This window comes from Nycticebus coucang, chromosome 10 (genome assembly GCF_027406575.1).
Source record: "Nycticebus coucang isolate mNycCou1 chromosome 10, mNycCou1.pri, whole genome shotgun sequence".
Taxonomy (NCBI): domain Eukaryota; kingdom Metazoa; phylum Chordata; class Mammalia; order Primates; family Lorisidae; genus Nycticebus; species Nycticebus coucang.
The window spans coordinates 15,922,739-15,943,675 of record NC_069789.1 but is presented as its reverse complement, the minus strand read 5'-3'; the positions used below and the strand labels follow the sequence as shown (position 1 = coordinate 15,943,675).

The window sequence follows — 20,937 nt, the reverse complement described above, 5'->3', positions numbered from 1 at the left end:
TGCCACAAACTTTGTTAAGTTGCCATCACTTTAAGCAAGGGCAATAACATTCTAAATATGATTTTGAGGGAGAAAACTTCACTTAAACATAGGTAAGAAGATCTGAGTTAAAATTCCCTGTTGTGTTAACAGGCACAGTCACATGTGCTACAAAAGCTGTGTTTTATTTACATAAATTCTTATGAAGTAGTTTTCATTCATATGGTTGGCTAAAAATCAAAACGGGTTCTCCACAGAACTGATAAATGACTAGATTCTTGGTTCTTTCATGATATTATGACATTAAACCATTAAAAATAATAAAAGGCAATTTAATATAAATTACTAGCATTTACAAAACAGTAAAACCGTGAAAAATTGTGTTACAACCAAATGCATGAAATCCCATGAACAGGAAATTGAAGTGATGCTGCTGGAGGAGACTAAAAGGCTTTTCAGCCAGTTCACTTTAGATCCACACTGCACCCGGCCCAATGTGGTCAGCCGCAGTGAAACTAACGCTTGGCTTTGATTTTTTTTCCAAAACAAAAAAGGCAGCTGTGAACTATAAAGTAAGAGTCCTCGAGTGTACAAGTCTCCCACGGTCCCAGCTGCAGCACAGCTGACTTGGCTGTCCTCATTCCTCTTTTATTTTATAGAGTACTTCATTTAGCCACTCTGGAAGAATTTATTTTCTTTATATCAAGTGGGCTCAGAATCAACGTCCCGTTTTTGAATTTTCCAACCTGTCCAGTTGGTTCACTTGACAAAATGCTGGGAGCTGACTTCTTCTTTTTGGGTTTCCTGCAGTTAAGTCAGGGAAAGCACTATAAATAGTTAAGCTCACAAGTATGCATTTCAGCACCACCACCAACCAGGCTGCCAAGTCTGGCCTGCAACCTCCAAGTCCCCATCCATAGAAACACCCTCCCCAACTCCCATCCCCACCCCCACTGGCCTTCCTGCAGCCCCCCCACCCCTTCCCCAACCCCCGGGGCACTGGCCTTCAGGCAGCCCCTGAGCTATGCCCACGGCCTTCCTGCCTCAGCACCTTTGCACTAGTTCCTTCTGTGTACACGCTGTGCTCCAGATCTTCCCAGGCTGTCCCTCTTCTCTCAGTTTTCAACTCAGATGTCACCTCTTTGGAGTGACTTCCCTCACTCTTCATGACTTTTTCACAGTGCTCCATTTCAGCCCTGTCACAGCACTTGCCAACACCTGACACCACCTTAGCCATCAGCTTGTATGTCTGAGGTGCTTCCCTTCCTGCTATGTCAGCCTCTCTAGGGCAGAGTGCCCACTGTGTGCCCATGGCTGCACACCTGTGCCCGGCACACCCTGAGCACTCAGTAGACGGGCACCTGGCTGCTTTACGGTGTACACAGGCACACAAGGAGTCCAGGGAGAAGGGCTACAATGGTCAATTCTGAGAGAAAAAGGCACTGTTCCATTATTCAAAATCATGGTACCCTACAGTATGTGGAACGTCAAAGGACGGGCAATGTTGATTCAGACTCTGCTGTTGTTTTGGCAAATGCCCTTAAGAGTGAACAGAGTATCTTGTTGAAAAGATAATCACAGATTTCCCATTAGTCACTAGTGGTGTCTGGTTTTGGAAAATGGGAGACTGGAGGGCTTCTAATTTATTCTGAGGCAACTGTTTGATCTTAGGCAATTGACTAAGTCCTAGCTCCCCCTTAGGTCCCTAAGGGCCTTAGTAATATAAATGAGAGACAGTGAAGCACCTAACAGGCTGCAAATACCGTATCTATTCACAGTATGACTCTCAGAACTCATCGAAAGACTCATCAGACCATTCAACCCCAGCACCCGAAGGTATCACTCACTTGTCTTGCAGTCCTTTCCTCTTCTTTTTTTTAAAAATATCTGTTTCGTGAGCCTGATTTCAGAATTTAAGATAATATATGTATCAGTACTAGATAATGGAGATTCAAAGTAAAGTCAAGAGGTTTGTGACCAAAAGTCAGAGATACCATCTCTTTTCAGTATTTTTTTCAAGTGGGCACACTAAATATAATAATTTCGAAGTTTTACCCTAAAGCCCTTTCAAGAATGTGAAAGTTTATGTCATTCTGGGCGGAAGTCAAATCTTCTACATTAAGAGGTAGAATGTAATACCTATTCCCCCATGTTTTTTTTTTTTTTTTTAAAGAGTCAGAGTCTTACTTTATCACCCTCGGTAGAGTGCTGTGTCATCACAGCTCACAGCAACCTCCAACTCCTGGGTTTAGGCAATTCTGTTGCCTCAGCCTCTGGAGCAGCTGGCACCACAGGCGCCCGCCACAACACCTGGCTACTTTTTTGTTGCAGTTTGCCTGGGGCTCGGTTTGAACCCTCTACCTTCGGTATATGGGGCCAGCGCCCTACTCACTGAGCCACAGGCACCGCCCTCCCCCATGGTTTTTAATAGAACTTTGTGTTCTATATAACCCAAAAGTATAGGAAGTTTAAGTATAGGAAAAAGGTCAAAGTGCACAATCAGAGCAAGGGATGTGATAGTTTGCATATTTGACCCTCCTAACCTCCTGCTGAAAAGTGCTCTCCAGTTGGAGGTGGGCCCTCCTGGGAGGAGAGTGGGTCAGGGGGCAGGTCTCTCAGGAAGGGCTTGGTCTTAGCACCTCCCTCTCAGTAACCAGTTCTCACTTTATTGGTGTTCTCTTGGTTCTTTTAAGAGTTGGGATCTAAAACCAAGCCTGGCACTGCCCCACTCTTGCCTCCTGCTCTCACTACGTGGTCTCTACACATGGACATTCCTTTGCTTTCAGCCAGGACTGGAAGCAGTTGAGGCTCTCACCATAAGCCAGACGGATGCTGCTGCCATGCTTCTTGTGCAGCCTGCAGAACTGTGAGCCAAACAAAACTCTCCTTTTATGAATTACCCAGCCTGGAATATGCCTTTATAGTGACACAAAGTAAACCCTGCACATGCCAGATTACTTGATGGATACTTTGAAATGGCTGACTCAACGAAGTGCATAGCCTGTGATCCTTCAACTCTGGTGTCCCCGTTGCCTTCTAAGCCTGGAGCATGCCAGTGTGCAAACTGCATCCGCCTTCTCGTTCAGCTCTTTTATGGAGTAAAGAACAGAAGGTTACACCTACCATTCTCTTTTCCTCTTCCTTTGCTGCCTTTTTTTCTTTGATTTGCTCCTGTAAAACCTTGTAATTGACATAACTACTTTTGGGAGGCTGAAATGGAAGAACAAGGACATGTACCAACATTTTTTACTCTGCACAAATGTCCCAGTGCCCCCCTGCCCTGATTTGCCCTTGACTCTCCTCTTCTCTGCATCCTGTCTGGTGATAGAAGGCAGCAGTCAGCCCTCACCTTAGCTCCCAGCATTATGGCACGTTCCTGTTCCAGGACTCTTTCCTTTCCTTTTCCATAACCCGTGATCCCAAACCGGTGTACTTCCAAACGAGCCTGTGGGCACGAAATAGAATCAGACCCAAGTGCGTTCAGCAATGCCACAGAAAAAATGTATTCCCAGGAGTTGTGCATTTCAGATGCACTGCATGTAATAACAGCGGAGGAAGGAATGATACTGCTGCAGTGTGGATGAAGGCGCTCTGTGGGACTCTCCTATCATGCTACCATACCTCACAACTTTTTCCTATGTTTAATTTGGACAGCTAAAACAAAAAATTATCTCCACACAAATCAGTGACAGAGCTCTGACCCTGCAGAGTACTATAGGTGCTTTCTAAAACAAGCATTATCCAGAAAGGCAATGATTACAACAGAAAAGTACCTCTCCAAACACACCTACTCACACTGAGGAAGCATTTAGCATGGCAGCATCAATGCTCACTCTTAGCAGCTGATTACTTGCTCTTGTCTTTTTTCTTTTTTTCTCTTATGTACCTTATTACAACTATAGAACTCACATATTCCTGCTTTTCTTACATGCCACACTGTATCACAGTATTGTGGTCACAAAATCCTCATGTATTAAATGAGTGCATAGTAACCAAGAAAATGTAGTATGATTTGCTTAAGCATTTCCCCAATGATTAAACATGTAAAATATTCATTTTTTGGTATTAACGCACAATTACAATTGTTAATTTGTAATAAATTTTAAGAGTGTATAAATAAAGTTAATCATAAGTAATTTAACAATTTCAAGTACATACCTTTTCTAGGTTAAATTCTTGTACATCCACATCTTTCTTAGAAATGCTAGCTTTAGTCTGCAGAAAAAAAATTCTTATTAAGATCATCTGTTACTATATAATTATAACATCTATAACCAACAGAGTAGATGTTTTAAGAAGCCTTGAAAGTGACAATCTCACATCCATTAGATTGGCTACTACCAAAACCCCAGAAAATAACAAGTGTTCACAAGTGATATGGAGAAATCAGGATCCTTGTCTTCCTGGTGGGGATGTAAAATGGTATAGCCAATGTGGAAAATAATACAATTGCTCTTTAAATTAAAAACAGAATTACATGATTCAACAATTTCTCTTCTGAATATATAGCCAAAAGAACTAAAGCCAGGGTCTTAATGAATGGATTAAATACATGTGGTCTACATACACAATGGAGTCTTAGCCTTAAGAGGAAGGAAATTCTGTCACAGGCTGTAACATGGATGAACCTTGGGGACATTATGCTGAGTGAAACAAGCCAGTCACAGGGCAAATATATGATTTCACCTACACAAAGGACCCCGAGTAGGCAAAATCATACAGAAAGAAAGCAGAGTGTTTGCCAAGGGCTGGGAGAGGAGGGAATGGGAGTTAGTGTTTAATGGGTATGGAGTTCCAGTTGATGAAGATGGAAAGTTCTGGGATGGACAGTGATAACAGTTGCACATTAGCAATATTTTCAATACAACTGAACAGTACACTTTAAGATGGTTAAGATGGTAAATGTGTTATTTTACCATGCTAAAAAGAAAAAAAAAAAGTACTTTAAGCCTGGCTCAGATAGCTAAATACCAAATAGTAATAAACATGGTGTTCAAAATACTAATTCACAGATAACAGAAGAAAAATAGAAATGGTATTTTTTTTTAAGGTCTCAAAGTTTAAGAGAGGAATGATGAGAAACTAAGAAAAAAGAAAAGCTGGTGAGATAGCAATGTCTCTAGCACGTGTACCACACACAGAAAATTGTTTGGTGGAAGGTTTAGAAAAGAATAACTGAGCAGGGATTGTAGAGAGTAAAACTGTTATATTTAAATAATTCCCGTTTGTTCCTGCTCACCCATTAGAATAATGACTCATAAAACTATCTGTTTTAGATAGTTTCTCTGGGTATAGTTTCCAGCTCATAGACTGACAAGAAGCTTGAGATTTGAAGGAAACTATACTGTCTAAGACAGTCTACATCGGGCCAACAGCAGCAGTCACCTCTCCAGCCTACCCCCAGCTGCCCTTGCAGGCCATTGCCGTACAAACCGTGCAGCCTCCAGAAGAGGCACCTTCTTTCCTGGAGGACAAAGGTATAGGGCCTGGTTAGCCCCAAGTTTCCAGGAGCTGGTCCCAGGGTAGTCTGTGTGTGAAGAGGCAGCAGTGTCCTGCCAATGCCACAAAGAGGTGCCCATCACAATGGAGCCTGCCATGTGACTACATCGTCCACAGGGGAGTCCACTTGGCTGCTCCTCCTCCAAACAAGAGCTGCATTTCGGCTTAACCAGGTTTTCTCCCACCACTGCTGTCAGCAAAGACATTCATAGATAGCTACTGTCTCCCTGTGAAATAATGATGCTTCAGATGATGAGGAACCCGCACTTACTTCGCAGGGGGATTATTCTAATGAAATGGGATAAAGTACAGTAAGTACATAGCTAAACCAAAGCTCTGTCACTATCTTATCTACCAACTGTGCCATCAGAAGTGTTCCAGGCACTGCTGCAGTGCTGCATGTCAACTGTCACATGAAATACTGAGTGACTCCCACGGCCTGGCTGAGAAAGGATGACAGTCAGGGCCCAGACGTAGGGCACTTTCCACCTTACTGTTCAAGCTTCCTGGCTTTTATTAAGCTGACGATTTTCTCTAATCCCACATTTTCCCGCCTGGCTGACAGAACCAAACACCTTCCTCAAGGAGGTTGAGTACAATATGGAGGCAGCCAAGCAGGCCCTTCAGCTTCCCCAAGTCTTGTTTCCTGTTCTATCACTGGGAAGCAGTCTATGTTCACTTTGAAGTCAGGGTATCTTCTCCATTGGCATGCACATCTAATTGGTCCAGTATGATAAACAGTAATATACTTGTAAACAAGGATTAAATCTTAAACACTTAAATATAAATTTCACATACCCAAAACAAACAAACAAAAAAAACAAACAAAAAAACCACACTGTATATTGTTCACAGATCTCCAAAATCCCATGAGATTTTTACTGCCTTTCTGAACACTTAAGTAATTCCTTTCTTTCCTTCCTTTTCACCCACTCCACTGGAGTACTGGCTCACCAAGCTCTCTTGGGTGGAACATTCTCCACCATGGCAGATTTCCACCAGTACTGGATTTAGTTACAACATTCTGGCTGCCAGTTACTAGGAAGTCTAATTTAAAAAAGACCTAAGTGCTGTAACATTCTTGGCCACCTGTGTGGTAGCTGCTGGGAGGCTAAAACCCTGGGGGAGAATAGGAGAATGGGGCAATGTCTAGTCTCTCAAAGTCCCTGCTGTCCCCGACAGCAGCACCTCAGGCCACAGTCATCTTGGCTGTGGAGACACCAGGGCCAAAGGGACAGCCTGATCAGAGGCAGGGGTTGGCCCAGACATGGCTACATTGGTGTCCTCATCCCTCTGCTTTCACCAGAAGCATCTAAGTTTTGCAGCTGTTGACGTGTATCAGAGAAAGGGGCTGCGGTTTATATAAAGGAAATGCAAACTTTTTTTGGAAAAATATTCTTGGTTCATTATTCCATATATGCTGGGCTTCTATTTGCACAGCCCCACTGCTGACTTCCACATCAGTACCTGATTCCTAATACACCCCCCGTTCAGAAGTGACCTCTGTCTTCTTTGCCTGTATTTCCTGCAGCAGGAAAAATTACTGCTTCCTGGCAACACTGGGTCCTCCCCATTTCCAGGCACACAGGAGACTCTAGCTTCTCTGCCTACTCGATGTTAGGCATGCTGTGTGGCTTCTCTGCAGAGAACATGAGAGAGGGCATTTGTGCCTCTTTCTGCTGGGAACCCTCAAGAGTCATTCACCAATACCCCCCGCTACTAAAGCAACAAGGCCCTCTGGATGGAGGCACCCATCATCCTGGGTCTGCTGATGAGGTTGGGTGGGGCAGGAGACCTGTCTCTGACAATCCTGATGGATTTGTGATACAGGAAAAATTAACTTGTCTTTTAATCTACTGGGATGTGGGGATTATTTGTTATAAAACTACAGCCTACCTATCCCAACTAATCTAGGCTAACTGTCCCACACCATCCTCACGTTTGGAGACTTTGAGGACTTGTACATTAGGCAGGGAAGAAGGAGGAAAAACTATAAAAAGAGCAGTTTGGGAGAAACATGAGGGGTGAGGGATGCAGGCAGCAGCCACCAGACTCAATCTGTCTAGAGGCTGACTTGAAAGTTTCCCCTGCATGGCTTGGATTTTTTAAAAATAATCTATTAGTTACCATGCCCAGTCTATCTCCAATCAGAGCGAGAGTAGCTGAGTAAATGAACATTCTCTTTTAAAAATGTAGGCAGTTTTAGGAATATTAAATTTTTGTTCACACCTTAGCAAGCACAAATTAATTTCAACTATTAATAGATTCCTTCCCTCCTTATACCTACCTGACATCGGACCTACTCAAGAGCAGGATGCGTGACAGAGCTAAGGGGTGACGCTGGAGCATGGAGGACTTCACAACAGAGTGTGATGGAGGGAGCTAGGCACTACAGAGACCTGGTGTGGGGCAGCGTCTAGTGAGGGTGCTGGGTCAGTGTGCTTGCCTCACTCAAGGGCACACAGTCTGATCTAGCTTACGTGTTACTTCTCTGGTATAGTGGTTAAGTACACTGCTCAAGTAAAATGTACCTGGGGTTTGAATGTGCTGCACCATCCTTTATCTAGTTGCCCTAGGGGCAGTTCCAGCTTCAAAATTCCCAAGGCTTTATCACACTTATTTATTTTTGACACAGAGTCTCACTCTGCTGCCCAAGGCTGGAGTACCATGGCATCATCATAGCTCACAGCCAACCTCAAACTCCTGGGCTCAAGCGATCCTCTTGCTTTAGCCTCCTTCGTTGGGACTACAGGTGCTAACCACAATGCTCCCCTAGTTTTTCCATTTTTAGTAAGATGGGGCTTTGCTCTTGCTTGGACTAGTCCCTCACTCCTAAGCTTAAGCAATCCACCCGCCTTGGCCTCCCAGAGGGTGACAGTTACAGGTGTGAGCCACAGCGCCCCACACTTCATCATATTTTAAAAAGGCACCACTGTGAAAATACTGAATATCAAATACCACTTCCACAGCGTCCAAGGCAGCAGCCCATAACCAAACATGTTCATGTTTCTATATTAATATCTATGACTATTCATACCACATAAGATACATTAAAAATTATTTAAAAAGCCTCATTTTTTTTTTTTGCCAAATAAATTTGCACCAATCTTAGAAGAAAAACAATCAATGAAGTTGTGGTTTTCAAAGATCTGGGTGTTCTGGAGCCTGCAGATACAGGACTGTGGAGCCAATGTTCAACTGCAGGCCAATAACATAACTTCCCTGGACATTAAGCTCCTCTGTGAAACAAAGACAGGTCCCAGGAATTGTGAGGGTTAAGTGAGATGATGAAGGAGTTAAAAAATGGCAATCACTCTCAGCACATGGCGAACACCAAAGCAATTTGCTACCTGTACTTCAGCCCTGGTTACAAGATGCAAGGGTCCCTTCAGACCCACAGCAAATTCTTTGTTATTTTACTTCATCTTTCTTACCCATTTTTTATCTAGGCCACAAAGGCAGCTATGCTTCCTGAAGCAGGTGCAATGAGTGACTGATGTTAAAATGGCCTGATGCTGAGGGGAGGAGAAATGGCCTTGACACAGAGCTCTAAGGGGCCAGCAAGCAACACCTGACAATTTTCAAGGCTTAAGAGCTTAAGATATTTTTTCCTCAGGCAGCCTCACACCTATTAAAGAGGTTCACCCAAATCAGTAGCCCAGGCCACCCCATTTTGAATCCAGACTACTGCAACAAAACCCTAACTTAACCCCTCATGCTTCCTGCCATTGCTCCCTATACCCCACTACAGATGGCAGCCAGAGTGACCTTCTGAAGATACACATCCGAACACCTCATGACTCTCGTAAAATCTCTGGTGGCTTCCCACCTACTTAAAGCTGAAATCCCAAGGCCCCACTATTGCCTACAAGCCCTGGCAAGGCAGGCCTCAACCTGTCTCTAACACCACAGCTCTCACCGTCTTCCCCTTTGTCCTGCTTCTGGCTCCTTGAACACAACAGGCCTTTCCACACCTGGGGTGTTTGCAGACCCCCCCCACCCCCAATTGCTCTTCTCTGCCCCTTTCACTAGCTCTGTTTAATGCAGCCTCAGCTGAATGTTACTCCCTCAGGGACTTCCCTGACCACTCCACCTAGAGTAGGTTCTACATGCTACTTCAGGACTCTGTTTCCTTCAGTGTTTATAATTCTTTTTAATTATATTGTTAACTTATCTGGGGTTCTGCCTGACTCCACCTTACTGTATAGTCTGCTCTATGAAGGCAAAGGACTATTACCATGTTCATCACTGCATCTCTGGCAAATAGCAGGCAACCCACTATTTGCATAATAAATGAAGGAAGAAATAAGTGATCTCTTACCCATAATTTCCTGTCAAATTACTTCTACAGTGACTGCATTAAAAACAGGCCATGATCAGGAAGTTCACTTGCAGGTTAAACATTTGGAATGGGTAAAATGTTACATAAATGGTGGCCAAATTCCCAAATAAGCCCTTGGAAACCTGTTTCAATGCATAATGCAGCTTGATCACAGAACTGCCAGCCCAAGTCTAAGTTCTCAAAAAAGGTCATTTTCTGGGTTCAGGTAGGGCAGCTGGATTGTTGTCCAACTCACCACCACCTCCCTCTTTCTCACATATTCTTTAAAAATGACCAGTTAATTCCATGATTGATCAATGGAAGCCATCATTATTTTACGATATACTCTAATTCCACGCTGCTTGAACTGTCCTACAATGGCTTAGAAGCTTTTAGAGAACAAAGGCACAATTCTACTTCCCTATGTTACACAGTCTCTTGGCACAGCATGATGTAGTCTTGTTAGCCCTGACTGAGTGACTACCCTGTAACCTGGCAGACTCTGCATCCACAAGATGCCATGATAACTAGGGTTACATTCATATGTATTTATTCACATGCTGTGATGTCAACATTCTAAAGTCTTTTTATGGATGTATGTGTTTTTACTATGTCTACATTTTGTCTCCTTAACCCAACACACTCACATTTTCAAAGAATGTCTTTTTTTTTTTGAGAGAGTCTTACTCTGTTGCCCTGGATAGAGTGTGGTGACATTATAGCTCAAAGCAACCTCAAACTCCTTGGCTCTAGTGATAACCCTGCCTCAGCCTCCCAAGTAGCTGGGACTATAGGTGCCCACCACAATGCCTGGCTAAGTTTTCTATTTTTAGTAGAGCTGGGGTCTCACTCTTGCTCAGGCTGGTCTGGAATTCGTAAGCTCAAGCAATCTTCCTGCCTTGGCCTCCCAGAGAGCCATCACACCCAGCCTCTTTTTTCTTTCTTTCTTTCTTTTTTTATTACAAGGAAAGGGTGGAGTACCAAGGTCAACTGAAAATTTTCATTAAGGTCAAGAAGTTCAAAATGTAGAAAAAGCTGAGGCTCCTGAGAAAAGCCAACTACCATGAAAAAGGGCTCACCTGGAGCAGGAAGAAAAAGATAACTGGACCGCCTGGGCAGATGCTGTTATGAAGTTACAGGGAACACATACTCATTCAGTGCCAACCTTGTCCTTTCTATTAAAAAAACATATTTTCTGCAAAAAAAAAAAAGAAAAAAAAAAACAAAAAAAACCTTTCTGGCAGTTCTGTGATGAAAGCAAACACAAATGACTCTAAGAGGAAACAACCAAAGTCTGAGACATCTGAAGAAACAAGGGAAGGTACCTAGGTGCTTTGTGTTCTCCAAGTACAGAATTTCACTGCAAAGCAGTGCTTTCCAACCTTTTTCACATCATGGTGCACAAGGAAACTACTACTACTTGTAGGGTACACTGGCATCACAGAACATAGCCAGCTTTGGGCCTGTGACCACCCCAAGGGCTGAGGGAGTTTTCTTGACCCAGCCGTATAGTTTCCAGAGCCCCAATATTTGGAGCCTAAGAGTTGGAAAGCTGACCTAGAATCCGAAAATCAAGGCAGATAAGATTACAGAATGTTCTAATCTTTTAAGGAAAAGATGCTGGTGAGATTGACATGAAATGCTACCTGAATTCTAGAAAATAAGATTACACAGATGACTTTTAAAGCCACTAAAGATGTGGCAAGCCATGCACACAAACAAGCATTCATTGTTCACAAAGAACTCAAGCTAAACTACCTCTGCAGAGTGTAGAACTGTGGCCTTGGAAAAGATACAGGCCAGATCCTAATCCCCAGGGCCTATGAACATGATCTTATGTGCAAAAGGTCTTTCAAGTGTAATTAAGGATATCAAGATGAGATCATCCTGGATTCAGGTGTGCCCTAAAGCTAACCACAGGTATCCTGATCAGAGAAAGGCAAAAGGAGATAGAAGATTTAGATACGCAGTTATGACCGTCCTGTCATGTCAGGGTCTCTCTGTCCCATACAGTTGGGTGGACAGATCTGCAGCTACTTTGTAGCAGTTTCAGGCTGGACCCTGCATGTGGCGAACACCCAATCTAGGCAGACCTGGGCTCAGGAGTTTGTCTCCCAGACAGTGTGGAGGTGTAGCAGTCTTGCTTCAAAGCACAGGTTGAAAATTACAGGCACAAGTCATTGAAGCTGGGATGCTCTCAATGCCAGTATTTTATCTGACTTCTATCAACTACCACCCTGATATATATATAGTTAAAATAGGAAAGTGCCTCTAATAAGCTCAAAAAACTTACTAACTTGATACAACCTCGTGTCTACACAGGAGTAGGACAATGACGGTGGTGACATGGCAGTACAGCAGGTGCTTCATGTTCACCTTTTCTCCCATTCACAGAAGAAACAGGTTAGGAAATGACTCAAGTTCCATCAGATAGGAATAGCTCTGAACAAAGAGCATCAAGTGTGTAACTTTTTGGCAACATGTCTTCTGGAAAGTCACCTATCTCTTGAGATTTGGTGTCCTGATGTAACAGTAAAAAATACTTGAACAGATCTGGCCACTTTGGAAGAAAGAACCACAACAGAGCTGTTAAGTATATAAGCTCTTCACAGTGTTAAACTGCAATGAACCTAGAGAAGGTTCTCAAAATTTGGCACAGAAAGAAAAACCTGCAGTGTATGTTAGGTGTTTTTGCCTTATGTGTGATAGTGAGATATAAAAAGGGATTTAATATGAAAGGAAAATTTTCATATGGGAGGAAACATAATAGTCTAGCAAGATGCACAGAGCCCACACATGCTAGATCAAGTTCATAACTACTAACCAATCTGTATGTCTAGCAATTGAGATCTTCATATTAGCTTGTATGTCAGATAAAAATACTAACTCATTTTTCAGAACCCTTAAAGATATTTAATATTTAAGACAGAAAAAAGAAAAGAAAAGAAAGTCATGTTAAGACAGACGCAGAGATTGCAGGTATGCAGCCATAATCAAGGACACCTAGAGCCCCTTCCAGAAAGAAGCAAGGTTCTCTGAGAGCCCTCAGAGGGAGTGTGGCCTTCTCAATACATCGATTTTTGACTTTTGGCTTTCAGAATTTTAAGTGAGCAAGTTTGTGATAATATGCCACAGAAGTCTTCAAAACTAATCCTCATTTCTTTTCTTGATATATAAAGTTTTCTAGAGCATGAAGAATGCTACAGAAAGGGGATATCTGGATTTTAGCAATGAATTTGACAAAGGCTTCAAGTTAACCTAGTGGGAAAAAAAACAAACCTAGTGTGAAAAGGCAACCACATCTTTCCTGTGGACTGAATTTTGAGTGAGATTTATAAGTTCAGTCCGAAAGAGATTACTGCTTAGTAAAATCAAATTGCTTTTCCACCAGCATTTAAGTTCCTTAAGAGCAAGAATTTCTGTATATTTTGGTCACTGCTATATTCCACTACCTTGTACAGTGGTTGGCACATGGTAGGAATGCCAGAAAGTTCTTGAAAGGGTTAACTCAGCAGGCCTGAGTTTATCAAACCCTGCAAATTCCCAAGTCTTATTTTCATGATTGGCCATTAGATGATTCCTACTAACAAAGCATTTAGAATATTCTGTCTGATCAAAGTGTTTTTGCATACTTGAGGCCTTGAGCCACTACTATATCAAGTTTACACAAATAGTGCAACAACATAATGATAGGAAATACCTGCTTTTCTCTGGAGGCCTAGAGCGTGGATAATTAAGGCTGGTCTCTATGCCTACATTACTCATAAAAACTGTATGCTGAGTCCTGAGTCCTGTGAGTACTCTTTGCAAATCCTGAGGCCTGAGGGTGCTTTGGGGGCTCTTCTGGACACAGTGTATAAAGATACCTAACACTCCAATACTAGGAGTTTCATCATATACCAATAAGCTAATCAACTCCTTACTTTTAGGCTCTCTTCTTGATCTGGCTTCAGTTTTCTTTTTTTTTTGCTGCTATGAAATTCTACCACTTCTATTTGTTCCCTGTTATTCTTTAGGGAAGAGGAAGATATCGTAGTAGCAGGGACTTCTGGTCCATATGGGAGACTTGCCGGGGTGCCAGCAGGTGCACGGTGCAGCTCTTCTCTGAGCTTTTGGAAGAAGCTGGAGGCACTCTTCCTCTGGCCTCTTAGGAGAAAACCAGGTGAAGGAGCTGGCTCTGTTGCCAAGGGCACTGATGGCCCCACATCTATCTTCTTATTTCTGTTCTTTCTGGTCCACTTCTGTTCTGTTTCACCTTTGGTCTCTCCTATTTGTTCAAACAGGAAAGGAAAATATTTTGGCTTTAGCTATCACCAATAGTAAATCATATGAATGTACATGTGCATATCTCACAGATAAGCATAAACTATTTTTCTTCAAATGGGGGTATTTGCTTAATTTACATAATCCAAAATGCAGTCATCTTTTCCTAGGTAACTATATTCATGTCTTTGTCCCTTAGTAGCACAATAACTAGTCTGCACCGTGGTCTCTATTCTAAGTGTTATCCCAGCAAGAGTCCTGAACATTGGTAATCCCGAACAGCTCACGTTTTACACTAAAGACGGCAGTCATCGCAGCTGCGCTTCTTTTTAACATGCTGTAGGGCTACAGGAATATTCTAAGTCTTCCTGTTTTCTGTCACAGTTTGGAATTAAGATGAACATGAGACAACTGGCTGGATTTGAACGTTTTCATTTTCTACTAAATTTCCTTATCTACTCTGTTTCACCTATTCAAAACTCACCTGAAAGTTCTGACCAGATTCCTAGGCTTCATTACTCATCTACAATACAAATATCGCAGGGTTCTCTAAGTATCAGCTAACAATTTATCCTTGCTTCTATTTGATTAATCTTTTACTCAACAAACATTTATTAAGAGTCTGTTAAATTTTAGCATTAGGGATGTAAAAAAGAGTGGGTACATTCCATGTCTTCAGAGCTCCTAGAATCATGATTTGCAGCCTGTATTGACATAAGCTATATTTAGCATTTTGCAGAATAGTTTTTTCCTCTAGATTTTAGACTTGCTGGAGCGAGTGTAAGACCCTGACTCATAAAAAAATTAAAAACCCAGGCGGTGCCTGTGGCTCAGTGTGTAGGGCGCCAGCCTCATATACCGAGGGTGGTGGGTTCAAACTCAGCCCATGCTGAACTGCAACTACAAAAATAGCTGGGCGTTGTGACAGGCACCTGTAGTCACAGCTGATCCGGAGGCTGAGGCAAGAGAATCGCCTAAGCCCAAGAGCTGGAGGTTGCTGTGAGCAGTGTGATGCCACAGCACTCTCCTGAGGGTGATAAAGTGCGACTCAGTCTTTATTTAAAAAAAAAAAAAAAAAAAAGCGGGGGGGGGGCGGCGCCTGTGGCTCAAGGAGTAGGGCGCCGGTCCCATATGCCAGAGGTGACGGGTTCAAACCTAGCCCCGGCCAAAAAAAAAAAAAAAAAAAAAGAAAAACCCAGCCAGGCACCAAGGTGAACGCCTATAATCCCAGCAGCTTCCAGAGGCTGAGGCAGCAGGATGACCACAGCTTGAGTCTGAGGTTGCAGTGAGCTATTACGCCATTGCACTCTACTCAAGGTGGTACTCAGTCTCAACACCACCACCAAAAAAACAAAAATCGAATTATATGTTAACCCAAGTGCAGGTCTGGGAACAGACTGCCTGGGAAGTGGAACCCAGGCTCAGCAAATTACCAGCTGGTAAACCTGAGCAATTTCCCTTAACTTCTAGTGCTTCTTTCTACATCTGCAATCATGCAGTTAACAACAGTGTCTATTTCATAAGGTTGTTGCATAAACTAAATCGAGTAAATACTACTACAACAACAAAAACATTTTGTATATGATAAGTTCTCAATACTCTGGTCATTGACAATCTTTAATAGTAAGTCCTTTTATTTTCCCTTTCCCCCTATCAAGATAAAGAATGGTCAGCCCACTTGTGAAAAACTTCACGTGAAAACATTCCCTTAGGTCCTTAGAGAGGGACAATACCCAAGGATGAGGCTGGTGAATTACTCAATAACAGGCCTGAGGCCTCAGGGCAACACGACACCCACGAGCTTCTGGGACAGGTAGGGGAGAAGGGGGCCAGGGGCCATGAAAACGCGAAGAAGGGGCCTATTTGGACAGACCAAGGTTCTGTGTGCCTCTCCCCCTAAGTCTGAAAGCCTTGGTGGTACCGCCAAGCAACTACGTTGGTCCTCACGCTTGAGAACAAGGTGGCCCGTCGCGGGGGCCAGACAAGGGTGATTTCCGAGGGAGAAATGTGTTGTGAATCCACTATTGGAACAAGGTGAGACGAAATGACGGTGCTTGAAACGCAAGAAGCTTTAGCCAGAAAGTGCAGGCCGGCCCCGTCGGGGCCACACAGGAGACCCTCGCTCTTCACATCCACTCTCCATGTGGGCTCCCAACGCCCCGCACTCACCAAAGTCGTAGAGGTTCTGCAGCAGAGCATTTAAAAGTGTCGGAGAACCCGGAGACGCGGCTGAGCGCGGACCCTCCTCTTGCGCCATTGCGCCGCCGGCCACCGACCTGCGGCTCCAGCACCCACCCGGCTCCCGCCGCGCTGCGCCCCCGCTTCCGGGTTCCGGCGTCTGTGCGCGTGCGTCGCAGGGCCCCGCGCGGCTTCCGTCCTGGATAAGATGGCGGCGCCCGGGGTCCTGTGGCGCGGCACTAGGCGGGGTCGGACATCCCTGCGCGAAAGAACCGCCCCCAACAGCAACACCAGCACCGCTTAGTATAGCACCCCAGGCCCCACCCGGGAAGGCAGCCGCACCATGGATTCTTCCAATTCATCTGACTGTTATTTCTCCATCGGTTCCACTAGTTCCAGCTCTGTCGTCCTCCTCTATTCCGTAAGCGCCTAGGGGAACGAAGCCCCGGGCGGGGCTGCCAGAGAGGAACCCTTTTTCTCGGTCCTGGCTTCCTCCAGCCCACAACCCCTGCCCAAACGAGTGGGTCTCGAGGCTCCCGAGGAGGGGTTAGGTAGTTGGCTTGGTTTCCAAGGCAACGGTGTATTGTGTGTCTCTGGTAATGTGCGTATGCCTTTAGAAGTTTCTACTGGTGGTGATGGTCCCTTTGGTTCTTTTCTACTCGTTCCTTCTCTTTCCAACTACTATCACCCCAGGAGCTTTCAGGAATAAGGATAAGAATTAGAGTCTCCTATTTCTAACCGGGGAGCTACCTGTGGGCAAACCTCAGAAACCTGCGGGTCCGACCCAGCCTGAGATAGTCTGTGGCTCAGCTGTGATATTACTGGCACAGATGTTTGGCTTATGTGTGGAAATAAGAGTTTTTGAAACTAATATGAGAAGATTTAGAATTTCTGGAAATTCCTCTTGCCTGTTTTCTCTTACATTCATTGTACTTTTTCCACAAATCATTTCGGAGGACAACCAATGCCATTCAGCCTCTCTTAAACTTGCCTTTTCACTCCCAGGCCCTTCTTCCTCTCCTAGTGTTAACCGTTTTTTTTTTTTTTTTTGTTTGTTTGTTTTTTGTTTTTTTACCAGCAGAATGTTGGTTGGTTACTCACAGTTTTCATGAAGAAATCATGAGGTGACATTTTTGTAGCCCTCAGGATTGCTCAATCCTGGAGCAACTGATCTGGTGTTTGCTGTTTTTAACCACAAAATTAATTTTTAACTACTTTAGAAGGCAATAAAAGAATATATTTAAAAGCATATTACCATGTCCTAGTGGTGTCAGTTTTTGACTAAAGTATAGTGTTTATTTGTCCAGGAAGTTTAAAATGGAAAACATAAAAGAGCCTGGTAAATAGAAACCCCAGTTTCAAAAGAAAATATGGCTACCTCTAAATTGGGACACTAATATTCTTTGGAACATGGGTAGATTTCTATTCTCTCCCTCTGTCAATAACTTTGGATTTATGATTAATGTTAATTGCCTACTTCTCTAAAGCTTATTACTTTAACTTTTCTCATCCTGGTCTTACCAACTCACAATTCTGTAGAGGACTTTTTTTACTCTGCCTGAGCAGGCTTGTAGGGAAGAGGAGCTATGTGTTGCAGATCCAGCTTGCAATATATATATAGCTTTTTGGACTCTGAGTTGGTTTGTGAATTGACTGGAATTTTCCTGTTCTTATTATTAAAGGAATAATTTTATGTAAGCATATGCTACTTTTAATGCTGGACAGCAGCCCTCTCTATTCCAATAGTTTTCCATGTTCTTTGTGACTGCATAGCCTTTACTTCTTTGTACTTCAGGCTTTCATTTATTTTCTCAGCTACGCTGTTACTGTGTAACAGTTTGTCTAATCCGAAAGTAGCACTTAGAGATATTTTAAGATACTGCTGATTAAGCAAAAATTAGTAGTATATGCTGTATCCTAGTTATTCCCAGCAGGTCCCACCCTTGCCTTTACCGGCTGAGGAAGTAAGCAAATAATTTCAGTTAAGTCAGTGGTTCTCAACCTGTAGGTTGCGACCCCTTTGTAACAATGAAAATACATCCTGCATATCAGATATTTACATTATGATTCATAACAGTAGCAAAATTACAATTATGAAGTAGCAACGAAAATAATTTTATGGTTGGGGGGCACCACAACATGAGGAACTGTATTAAAGGATCGAGGCATTAGGAAGGTTGAGAACCACTGAATTAAGTGGATAAGGGCATAGCATGTTGTGGGAGTAAGGACAAAAGGCATTTAACCTGTTTGGGGACTTGGAGAAGGCTTCTAAAAGAGGTGACACTAAAGCTGACTTTTTGAGGTGTGAATAGGAATGAGTAAGGGTAGACTGTTCTAAGAATCAATGTAAGAAAACAACTCCCTTGCATATTTGGAGTCAGATTTAGTTAAGTTTGGGTAGAATAAAGGAGACACGATAAACAACAGTAAGTGGGCAGAGGGTATTTTCTCAAGGAATTTTATGTATCTTGTTTACATGCCTGTAATGATAACGTTTTAACTTTATGGAAAATCTTTGAAAGTCTAAGAAGACTACCAGGTTTCTGGTGTGATTGTATGGGTAACTTCTTTTGCTAAGTCAGAGAATGAAGTTGGGGAAGGAGCCTGATGCGTGAACATGGAGATTATTGCAGGAGTGCAGAGAAGTGTTGAATCCTAAAGACAGTGACCCTGGGCCTGGGAAGAATGGAGATGGAGGAATTTGTGTGATATTTAGGACAATAAATCATCAGCCCTTGGAACCAAAAGAATATGGTGGCAAAGGAAAAGGAGGCAGTCTGAAGCTGATTGTTTGGTTTCTTTAATCTGGTGACTGGGTGGATGATGATGCTTTTCACTGATAGGAAATACAAAGAGCAGAGCAGGTTTGGTCAGGGTGATAGAATCATTTTGGTTTAGGGTGTGTTGAGTTTGAGATGTGAGAGGTAAAAGTAATGATTTTTAACTTGTGGATTATGATGGTATGGACCAGCTATATCACAAGAGCTTTGGGACACATCCAAGTAGAGCTAGAAAGATGGAGCCAGAGCAAGAGAGGAAGGTGTGGTCTGAGTAATAGATGTGGTGTTCACTAGCAAGCAGGTTGTGTCCACAGCTGTGAAGGAGCCTCAAATATTTCCATGAGAACATAGGATGTAAAGAAGACTGGGAATGGGTAATCACTGGTATAGCATAGTCCAAATTGTGGCTTCCTGTTACAGTCTGAGTGAGAGTATGTGCAAGACTTTATGTCAGTGGTGTGCCGTGTATATCTTAGGTGTGCTGTGAAAATTTTTAAAGATCATTAATTAAGTTATTTTCAAAAGAAGTTCGAAGCACAGTAAGTATACCCTTTTTTAACTTTTTTTTTTTGAGACAGAGCCTCAAGCTGTCGCCCAGGATACAGTGCTGTGGCATCACAACTCACAGCAACCTCCAACTCCTGGGCTCAAGCGATTCTCCTTCCTCTACCTCCCAAGTAGCTGGAACCACAGGTGCCCACCACAATGCCCGGCTATTTTTTGGTTGCAGCTGTCATTGTTGTTTGGCAGGCCTGGGCTGGATTTGAACCTGCCAGCTCAGGTGTATGTGGCTGGCGCCTTAGCCGCTTGAGCCACAGGCACCAAGCCAACTCTTTTTTTTTTTTTTTTGATCAACATAATTTAAGTTGTGCCATGGAAGTTTATAGGTTTAAATGTGCAGTGAGATAAAAATGCTTGAAAAACACTGCTCTATATTATCTGGTAATTGCTAATGCTCCCACTTTACTAATCTTGTTTACTTGGCTTCAGCCCCCCTGACCTTCTGCTTCTCAGCATCTTCCTCCTCAAAATACTCATAGACCCTGCCCCCTTCCCAGAAGTTTGTCCCTGACTCTTTTTATTATTCAACTCAAGCAGTACCTCCTCAGAGAGGCCTTCCACAACCATTCAACCTAAAGTTGCCCTCCAATCATTTGTCCTCATTAGCCACTCCATTTTATTTCCTTCATATTGTCTTTCTAGTGATATGCCAAAGTCTTACACTATATTTCAAGAGCTTATTGTTAAATTTTCATGATTTATGAAGCCATTGTTAAAACACAGCCATTACTAAAATTAAAGATAAAAATTATTTGAATTTACAATTCTGTTAAAACAAAGGCAGTAAATACTCAAAACTTAGCATTTCCTAATTATTTTACTGATTTTTACTATTATCTATGCCAGTGGTTCTCAACCTTCCTAATGCCACGATGTATTTTCATTGTTACAAAGGGGTCGCGACCCACAGGTTGGGAACCGCTGATCTGTGCTCTTAAGGTTATTTATGTCATCATACTGGCAGGTGGAGACCCTCTGTAACCATGTGCTCCTGCGTGTCTCTCTCCAACTCTATGTCCAGTAGGCATGTATTGGTAGTTTGAAATCTGCCATAGTGGTAGTATATATACCATAGAAATTGGCTCTCCCGTACCTGTTGTTAAGTAAACACTGACCAACACCTTGCTGGTGGTGTTACTAAGTGAACTTTGTTTACTTGTTTGTCTTTCCTTAAGGGCAGTCCTGCCTCCTTGTTTATGCTCTGTCTTCAGCCTGTGAGACAGTGCCTAGTACATTGTGGGCTCTCAGTGTATATCCTGAGTGAATGGATCCTCCAGAGCAGTGGAAGAGAAGGTACAGGAAGGCCTATTTAGCCATATATAGGGAAAGGTGTGCTCTATTATTAAAGATGGG

General features: G+C 43.1%; 2 protein-coding genes across 6 annotated transcripts in view; one reads left to right on the top strand and one right to left on the bottom strand.

The window, feature by feature from the left end:
- Positions 1–290: 290 nt before the first annotated feature.
- On the bottom strand, positions 291–16,372 carry C10H1orf131 (chromosome 10 C1orf131 homolog). 3 transcript variants are annotated; one of them, XM_053604720.1, is made up of 7 exons: positions 16,232–16,372; positions 13,723–14,066; positions 4,138–4,194; positions 3,329–3,424; positions 3,103–3,189; positions 1,827–1,879; positions 291–783 (listed from the first exon to the last, which is right to left on the bottom strand). In XM_053604720.1, the coding sequence occupies exons 1-7, from the start codon at positions 16,317–16,319 to the stop codon at positions 645–647; spliced, it is 864 nt and encodes a 287-aa protein (XP_053460695.1). In that variant the 5' UTR covers positions 16,320–16,372; the 3' UTR covers positions 291–644. The 3 variants fall into 3 exon arrangements, 2 of the variants coding, with proteins under 2 accessions (XP_053460695.1, XP_053460696.1); XM_053604721.1 differs by lacking the exon at positions 1,827–1,879; XR_008382981.1 differs by lacking the exon at positions 1,827–1,879 and having other exon boundaries at positions 738–783; positions 3,103–3,424.
- Positions 16,373–16,441: 69 nt separating this feature from the next.
- The window catches only part of GNPAT (glyceronephosphate O-acyltransferase), a 33,650-nt gene continuing 29,154 nt past the window's right edge, over positions 16,442–20,937 (top strand). The window contains exon 1 of one of the 3 annotated variants that reach the window (XM_053604715.1): positions 16,442–16,661. In XM_053604715.1, the coding sequence (XP_053460690.1) occupies positions 16,584–16,661 (78 nt within the window). In that variant the 5' untranslated portion in view covers positions 16,442–16,583. The remainder of the gene's footprint in view (positions 16,662–20,937) is intronic. The other 2 variants (XM_053604716.1, XM_053604718.1) reach the window with 2 other exon arrangements.